General features: G+C 35.8%; 1 protein-coding gene and 1 pseudogene across 2 annotated transcripts; both read right to left on the reverse strand.

Moving 5' to 3' along the window:
- On the reverse strand, positions 1 to 1819 carry LOC125575117 (aquaporin NIP3-1-like). Of its 2 annotated transcripts, XM_048779220.1 has the most exons (4): positions 1624 to 1816; positions 986 to 1210; positions 574 to 854; positions 1 to 494 (listed from the first exon to the last, which is right to left on the reverse strand). In XM_048779220.1, the coding sequence occupies exons 1-4, from the start codon at positions 1795 to 1797 to the stop codon at positions 161 to 163; spliced, it is 1014 nt and encodes a 337-aa protein (XP_048635177.1). In that variant the 5' UTR covers positions 1798 to 1816; the 3' UTR covers positions 1 to 160. The 2 variants fall into 2 exon arrangements, with proteins under 2 accessions (XP_048635177.1, XP_048635178.1); XM_048779221.1 differs by lacking the exon at positions 574 to 854 and having other exon boundaries at positions 289 to 494; positions 1624 to 1819.
- Positions 1820 to 3418: 1599 nt separating this feature from the next.
- LOC106453821 lies at positions 3419 to 8697 on the reverse strand (annotated as a pseudogene).
- Between the last annotated feature and the right edge of the window lie 456 nt (positions 8698 to 9153).

Below are 9153 nucleotides of genomic sequence, written 5' to 3' on the forward strand. Positions count from 1 at the left end.
AATTATATTGGTTAAAAGTTATGGAGAACAATTAGCTACAAAAAAATAATTCATTGATAACCAAGACTACTTATGATTTTTTTTTAAATGTGTAAAAAATTAATTAGAACATACATCTTTTTAAAACAGTGGTGGTATTCTGTACCAACACATATGTCTTTTATGCCAACTTGCAAGTGACATTACATGTTTCGTTGATGTCTGTGGGCGATGAAAGTATAAAAATTTTCCGGTTATTTGGGTCAACAACTCGAAGAACACAAGAGTCGTCTTGAGATGCTTCTTGGTGATCGTTCGAAGAAACTTTGTTGCAATTTGGACGTATTATCTCACCATATGATTTATTTGTAGACCGTAACATATTATAAGTCCATGCACCTATCAATGCTCCAATAACCGGTGAAACTATATATAACCATAAGTTCTTATAACATCCCCATATATAAGCAGGAGCCAAGCTTCTTGCTGGATTCATTGATGCTCCCGAGATTGGTCTAATCGATTTTCAAAAACAAAGCATTAACAATCATAATAACTTTGTAAAAATATTCTAATGGACTTCGATATAAGTACCCGCTGAACAAGATGTTGAGTACTACGGTTGCACCAATAGCAACGCCTGCGAATGATCTGTTTGCTCGTTTATCAGTAGCTACAGCCGAAATAACAAACAACAAGTTGAAAGTAGCGATGAGTTCCACTATGAATGTCGCTGTGTTGGAACCTGAAGGGCGTGTTCCCACATAAACATCGCCTTTGAGGCTACAAACGTTGTTATTCAGATGGAACATGAGCCTGAGAGCTTCGGCCGCTAAGGTTGATCCGAGAAGTTGAGCGGCAATATACCCCGGTACCTATATAGAGTACCATTATGGATGAATACAAAATGTTATATATATATCAAGCATAGATTTATGATGAAAATCACTTAAATCATATCATATATAACCCTAAATTTGATAGTATTATTTTATTCTTTTGTCACCTGTTTAAAAGGAAACTTTCTAGAAGAAGCAAGCGCAATGGAAACAGCAGGATTGAAATGAGCACCGGAGACATGACCAATTGAGTAGGTCATAACCATTACGGTTAGACCCCATGCCAAAGCTATGCCGGGAAGTGTCACCAGTTCACCGTACGTATCATTTACCACGGTTGCCGAGCATCCCGCAAATACAAGAGAGAATGTCCCCACGAACTCGCCTATCAACTAGAGTATATATACAACAATACGATTTTAGTTATATAGCAATAAAATCAATTTAATTTATCCCCAAAAACTCAATTTCATCATCATCACATATGATGACTAAACCGAGTTTTAGTTTGAATTCAATGGTATTGATCTGCTCGTTTTCAATATTTAAAACACCGTAGCTAAGAAAAAGAATGGTTAACAAAATAGTTAAACTACGTAATATTCTACCGAACCGATCCTGTATAGATGTTAATTTGGTTTGATTATTATACTTCACATTTGAATGTAGTCAAAAGTCAAATATTTGAACCAAAGACAAAACAGAACGTGCATATATGTTAAATCCTTTTTGTTTCTTAAATATATGTTTAATTTTGAATACGACTAATCAATGTCTCGATAAAATCAACAAAGCACATCATTACCTTTTGAACGAAGGATATGCATATAAGAGAACAGGGGGAATCTGGTAACCGGGAATCACCACTGGATCTACCATCTTCGATGTTTAAGATGGTGGTTTGTGTCCGAACAGTAATACCAGAGATCTCGGCCATTGATAAGATACTTTTCTCAGAAAATGTTAATGGTTTGCTCATTTGAGAACTCTAGTTTTTGTTAGTTTATAAGCAAATGATGAAGTTGAATTGTATATTCTATACAGCATGACAATTTCATGTTGACGAATTCTTCTTAGAAAAGAGCCAAAAATAGCATCATAGTAAGGCGGATTTAAGGAAGTGTGGCAAGTGCCAGGTACATCAGTTTTATATTGTTTTAGTTTATAAAGGTTTTATTTAAAAAAATGAGCATGCAGGTTAAATCTCCCTTATATGTTGCCCTTTTTTTATATATATTATAGTATGCAACGTATATTATAACCCTTTTACAAGGATAAAATAGATATTCTAGTTTATCTTAAACGTTTTATAAAAGTTATAATTCGTATGTAAAGTACGTACTATGATCTATCCAAATATAGAATACGTGTGCCTGAGTTATAACCAAATTTCTTTGTTTTTCTTAATACAATATGTATTGTACGCTTTTTACTTTATTGTAGAAAAATAAAAATAAAAACGTTAACTTGTGTTTATCCCTTATTCTATTATATATCGTAGATAAAACAGTGAAATGTGGTAGAATTTAAATTCTAACATCTTCCCTAAGTTCTATCATTTTATAATATGTATTCCAACCTTTTGTTTATGTTCTTTTAAGAAAAATATATGTATTCTATATTATGTATTCTATATTTTCATATATTTATAAATCTGAGAAAATCTAAGAAGAAATCCTAACTAATTTTATTCAAACTTATCTTGTACTTGACGTTGAGTTACATTGGATCAAATTGAATTCAACTTTTTTTTTGATTCAACGATCTTATTCCTTTATTCAGAAGAAGCAAGGTTTTTTTACGAGGTTTAATCTGACAATCACCTTGAATATCCAGAAACAGAAGAGGCTCTGACATAACATGAAGAGGATGACGATGAGCCGGTGATAGTTGGCCGAAATTTCTAAACAGAGTTCATAAGATTCCCCGTAATCAATTGCCAAGATCACCAAGAGAGGTTGAGAGAAAATGTTTTTCTCTTAGCGAAGAACACAATGTTGATCGTGACAAAAATGGACTAAATATTTAGAATTACTTTATTAATAAACTAAATAGATAAACTATATACATATTTAACTATTATTTCTTAATTAGCCAACATAATTTATAAATTAGGTTAGACAGTCATTTTGTACTAAATTATAAATTAGAGGGTTAATTTCGTATTTATAAAAGCAAAGGCATGTTGGGACAAAAGTAATACAATCAAAGGTATAAAGAAACAAACCATTTCTTAATATGGTCCATTAGAACATGAATAATGGTTGTTTCGGAAGAAAAGTCTCTCACAAAAGTAATAGTAAAATATAGTAAAGTAAGAAAGAGAACATTGATCGAATTGATTTCTACAGATGTTTCTCTTTTATTGGTGTTCTTGTTTTTTAAATATTAAATTTAAATCAGATAAATAAATTGAACTAAAATATTAATATAAGTGCTTAAGAATTTATGTCTGAGAGACTTAACCATTGATGATGTTCTTAGCCAATTCTTCCTTTATTCAATATTTTGACCCTTGAGCTCAAAACAATTTTATTCAGTTTTGTCATACAAGTTTGTGACCTATATGTCCAACTTATATGCAAATCTTGGTACAACACATGTCTGTTACGCCAACTTTTTTTTTTTAATTTAAATTCCGACTTTTATTCATCATCCCAAATGGGCATAAGTAATGGATACAAACAGAGACTCAGATAAAATCCGTACAACCTAAAACTGCTCCGCTACACTTCCGAATGATACACAGACGGGTTACTTCGCTAAACTCCGGACCCAACTCTAAGAAGGATACACAGACAAGCCGCTTATCATAACCCCAGACCCAACATCGGTGATCACCGGCTGGTTCCGGTTAATCGGGGCGGGAGAACAAGTCTCCGCTTCCTCCTCCCCGAATGATCCATTACCACCATGAAGATCAGAGAGATTACAACACAACATCACGATCTAAAACTATCACAACCTAAACACAAGAAAAAAAACAGACAACAACACAAGCAAACATAAAACTAAAAAACGGGATTGAAAGAGGCTGCAACACACAAACCAACTAGAACGAAACCTGCAACGAAACGGTTAGAAACACATCCACTAGAGCAGCCAAATGACTAAAACCCTGGCGCTGGGATGATGAGCTTCAGCGCAAGCTGTCTTCGAGACCAGTCCACCGAAAGAAGGACCGAGTACCCGCCTTGCTCAACCTCTGAGAACCAGAGGACTGTCCGCTTCAAAACCCATCCGGAAGCTCTCGAAGACAAGCGACAAACTTCCTAATGAGAGCAAGCATCAAACGCTCGGAGAAGTGACATCGCGAAGACACAAGCCGAGAGCTAGCTGGGATGCCGTGACTTGAGGAATCAAAGAAGAAGCAACGGAACCCGAGATTGGCCGGAGCCATAGACGACTCGCTCCCTCCGCCGAGCTACAGACTTGCACGCGCCACCACCAAGAAGATGCGACCGACACACGACGACCTAACCTCCTTGCACGCGTCGGTGAAAAACACACCGAAAACTTCTTGGATGACGGCGAGGTGAGCTTCCGCCGCGAGACACCAAGCGAGCAGAGAACCCACGCGCCACCACCCCACTCCTCCAGAACAGATCGAAAGAGATGATTCCAGTGAAGCCCAGATCTGGGAAGAAGAGACCCCTCGGCAAAGCCACGCGCCACCGTTCCTTGAAACACGCCGGAGATCTAAAGGAGAAAACGAAACTCCGACGAATCTCAATCCCTAAAACCCGACCCCCTGAGCTGAATCACCCTTACGCGCCTCACCGGACCTCCAAATGGCTGACGAACTCCACAAACGGCGAGGTCTCACCGTGATGAGAAGCAGGTAAAAGATCATAACTCCAAGTATATCGACCCAAGGAATAAAGCAACAACAGGAGGCGAAAGCAAAACCAAAGAGGAGGAAGGAAGAGAACGCCTCCGACGCCGGAACAACCGAATAAGGGAGAAAGACGAGAGCTTTTAGTGAGAAGTTTTTGAGGAGAGAGGTTTTTTTCATGCCGTTACGCCAATTTGCATGTGACATTACATGTGTCGTTAAAGTCAGTGGAAGATGAAAATATGAAAATTTTCCGGTTATTCGGGTCAACCACTCGAAGAACACAAAAATCGTATTGAGATGCTTCTTTGCCATTGTTCGAAGAAACTTTATTGCAATATGGACGTACTATCTCACCATATGATTTATTTGTAGACCGTAACATATTATAAGTCCATGCACATGCTAATCCTCCGATGACCGTTGAAACAATGTATAACCATAAATCCTTATAACATCCCCATATATATTCAGGGCCTAAGCTTCTTGCTGGATTCATTGATGCTCCCGAGACTGGCCTAATCGATTTATCAAAAACAACCATATTTCTTACACAATTTCTAAAAACAATCATAATAATTTTATAAAATATATTCCAATGGGCTTGGATTTAGCTACCCGCTAAACAAGATGTCGAGTACTATGGTTGCACCAATAGCAATTCCTGCAAATGATTCGTTTGCTCGTTTATCAGTAGCTACTGCCGAATTAACAAAGATCAAGTTGAAAGTATCGATGAATTACTACAAACACCGCAGTTTTAGAATTTGATGGGTACGTTCCCACATAAACATCGCCTTTGAGGCTGCAAACGTTGTCGTTCAGATGAAGACGAGCCGTAGAGCTTCGGCCGCTAAGGTTGATCCGAGAACTTGAGCAACAATATAGCCCGGAACCTATATAAAGATATTGATCACAAGTAGTTTATATTACTATATTCATGAAATCATCATGTTATTTATGTGCCTTGTGCTTATAAGCTTTGACGGACCTAAGGCAAATTTTAAGATAATTTTGTTTAAATAAAATATTTTCTAAGGCCTGTTTCAAAATAGAATATATATTTTCTATAAAAAATTAAGTGGAAATTGGAAGTTGTAAACTTATCTTTAAAACAAGATTCAAAATATTTTATGATTTTTTGGGTGTTCAAAATATTATTAAAATAAAATGATCAAACATCATATACAATACATAGTTTGTTTGATAACAAAATTTTCGTGTTTGTTTAAATATACTCATGAATTGATCATGCAAAATCGTCATGGTCAATAAAAATGTTATCATGCATGCATAAATGGATTATGTATATTAGAGTGTATCAGAATTATTAGAATGATTGAACCAGTGGTTTAATGTATAAACCGGTAGACTAGTGAGTATAAATACATGTTATGTATGTAGAAAAGAGTTGAGTTGAATTTCTGAGACAAGAGTAATACCAACATGATCCGCACTGTGAACGTAGAGAGGATTCAAATTCGGATCTTGAAGCGATGCTGTTGCTTAGCCATCACCGGATGTTGAGATGACGGTGGCGTCGATGTAGAGTTGACAACATTCGCATAAAAAGGAGGCATAGCGAAATCACGAACCGAAGGTAAAGGCGAAATTGAAAATCAAGAATCCAAGAGTCGATGAACATAAAGATAGATCAATAAGCGGAGGATCGCAAGATCAAGAGAGCAATCACAACTGAGAGAAAGTGATAGATTGCAAAGAACTCCAAAAGAATCGATCGAACAAAGACGATGACGAAAATGGAAAGACTCATAACATCGAATCGTGAATCGGAGATGACTGGAGCTGAAATCGAAGTGAAATGGAGTTGAACGGGGCTCAGATCGAGGGGAAACGAAGCAGGAAATGTGAATCTCACCGCTCTGATACCATATTAGAGATTGAGCTGAAAGAATCAAGAGGAAGTTTGTTACAGAGAAAAGTATTTGTTTTATTTAACTCAAATATGGTATTATGAATGGAGGATAGAAGGCAGCAATGGCTCAACGTTCTCTTCATCTTAGACATGGGAAGCATTGCGACCAAACGAGGATGAAAAGCAATGGGCGGATAGTGTTTGGTTTGGAGGCTAATTACGACATTCATTCAAAATGTGGGTTGCCAATTACGACAGGCTTCCCACAAGAACAAGACTCGCCTCCTGGGGACTGCAATTACAAACAAACTGCTGCCTTTGCTCACTTGAACCGGAGACAAGGGACCACCTTCTTCTTACGTGTCAGTTCAGCAAGGACGTCTGGAATCAGATTCTCTCCCGCTTAAATCCACCCTCTCAGCTGTTCTGGAATTGGAGTGAGCTCCTCTCTTGGATCCGAGCCTCCTCTCCTACCAGTCCCTCCATTCTACGAAAACTTGCAGTTCAAGCTACGGTATTCCACCTGTGGAGGCAGAGAAACAACATTTACCATAATAATTGTGTTATGGCCCCGGCAGTGATCGCGAATATGGTTTACAGACATGTCAAGAACATAATCCTGGCAAGGAGGAAGAGAAAGCAATTTTGAAACCTCTTGTCTAAATGGTTATTGTAATTTTTCTAGGTTTTTTAACTTTTACAAAAAAAAAAGGTGTTCTTTGCCGGGAACCCAAACAATGTAAATAGCCTCTTCCAGAGCAAATCAAATTCGGGTGGCGGAAGTTACAGCCGCAACCCCTTTACCACCAGAGCTGACTCGTTCTGGTTTTTTTTTTCCTCCCTTATTATTTTAACCTTTATTGCTCTCCCTTATTTTTATCTTTTTTGTCAAGGTGGAGTAGCCACTAGATTCTACTTTGTAAAATCTAAAATCATTAATATAATATTAGCATTCTTAGCAAAAAAAAAAAACCATTAATATAATATTAGCTTCTTTTTTTTTTTAATCTCCTTTATTGTTTTAACCTTTATTGCTCTCCCTTATTTTTTTATCTTTTTTGCCAAGGTGGAGTAGCCACTAGATTTTACTTTGTAAAATCTGAAATCATTAATATAATATTAGCACTCTTAGCAAAAAAAATCATTAATATAATATTAGCATTTTTTTTTATTGCTCTCCTTTATTTTTTTAACCTTTATTGCTCTCCCCTTTTTTTTTTTTTTGCCAAGGTGGAGTAGCCACTAGATTCTACTTTGAAAAATCTGAAATCATTAATATAATATTAGCATTCTTAGCAAAAACAAAATTCGCTATCGGCAGCATGTCATATAATACCCTCATATAATTATTTTTGGATTGGTACAATACTAACATTTATAAGAATGTAAGAACTGAATTTGATAGTAGTATGTTTTTTCTCTTTGGTCACCTGTTTAAAAGGGAACTTCGTAGAAGAAGCTAAGGCAACAGCAAGGTTGAAATGTGCACCGGAGACATGACCAATTGAGTAGAACCATTATGGTTAGTCCCCACCATAGCTATGCGAGGAAGTGTCACCGGTTTACCATACGTTTCATTTACCACCATTGCCGCGCAGCCGGCAAATACCAGAGAAAATGTCCCAACGAACTTGCCAATCAACTAGAGTAGACAACAATAAGCTTTTTAGTATTTTAAGTTTATCCAAAATCACTCAATTTTGATCATCATGACATAAAAACTATGCAACTGAATCAAAAACTCTACCGAACCAATCCTATATAGATCTTAATTCGGTTTGATTATACTTCATAAATTTGAATAACTCAAAAGCCAGAAATTTGAACCAAACTCATATATATATATATATATATATATATATATATATATATATATATATATATATATATATATATATATGATTAGGGCATCTGATCTAAAGGGGCATATTTTAGTTTTCTTATCTTACTTATGTTTATAAATAAAGGAAATTAATAAGATTTTTTTTGTTAAAAATGTACATGGACATTTTTAATTATGATAATTTGAAGGCATCCTACATATATTAACTGAGAAGTCACTTAAGTGACTTTTTTTTACGTATCGATCATTGGTGAAATCTTAAGAAAATCCCCCTATACATTAAAAGAGAAGTCACTTTAGTGATTTCTGCTGAGGTGGCACTCATATAGCGCTTCTCAGGAAAAATGTTATAATTCTATTGGCTGGTTTTTTTGAATTTTTCTTTTTCATTTATTTTAATCAATCGCTTATGTGTAGACAAGCCCAAAACTATTGTCGATTTGGTTAAGCCCATATATAGCTAGGGGATAATAATTATCGATTTAGTTTAGCCTTGGGTACCCGTTCGGGTTCGGATCGGGTATTTCGGATTTTTGGGTATTTCGGTATAGAGGTGTAGAACCCGTTCGGGTATTTCTGTACTTCGGGACGGGTTCGGGTATTTTTAGTTCGGATTCGGTTATTTTGGATCTGGTTCGGATATTTAGATTTAAAAAAAAAATTAAAATTTTCATTTCTCAAGTTTCTTATATTTAAAAATATAACTTTCAGTTAACTAATTTTTTATTTTTAATAGATTGAATAGTTAATAGATTTGGACATAAGATTTTAAAACTAAAAT

Source organism: Brassica napus, chromosome A5, assembly GCF_020379485.1.
Source record: "Brassica napus cultivar Da-Ae chromosome A5, Da-Ae, whole genome shotgun sequence".
Lineage (NCBI taxonomy): Eukaryota > Viridiplantae > Streptophyta > Magnoliopsida > Brassicales > Brassicaceae > Brassica > Brassica napus.

Excerpts from the sequence above, each read along its gene's own strand:
- LOC125575117 (XM_048779220.1), bottom strand. The coding sequence starts at position 1,797 with ATGAGCAAACCATTAACATTTTCTGAGAAAAGTATCTTATCAATGGCC. Across the intron at positions 1,211-1,623 it reads GCATATCCTTCGTTCAAAAG|TTGATAGGCGAGTTCGTGGG; the intron begins GTAATGATGTGC and ends TATATACTCTAG. Across the intron at positions 855-985 it reads GAAAGTTTCCTTTTAAACAG|GTACCGGGGTATATTGCCGC; the intron begins GTGACAAAAGAA and ends TACTCTATATAG.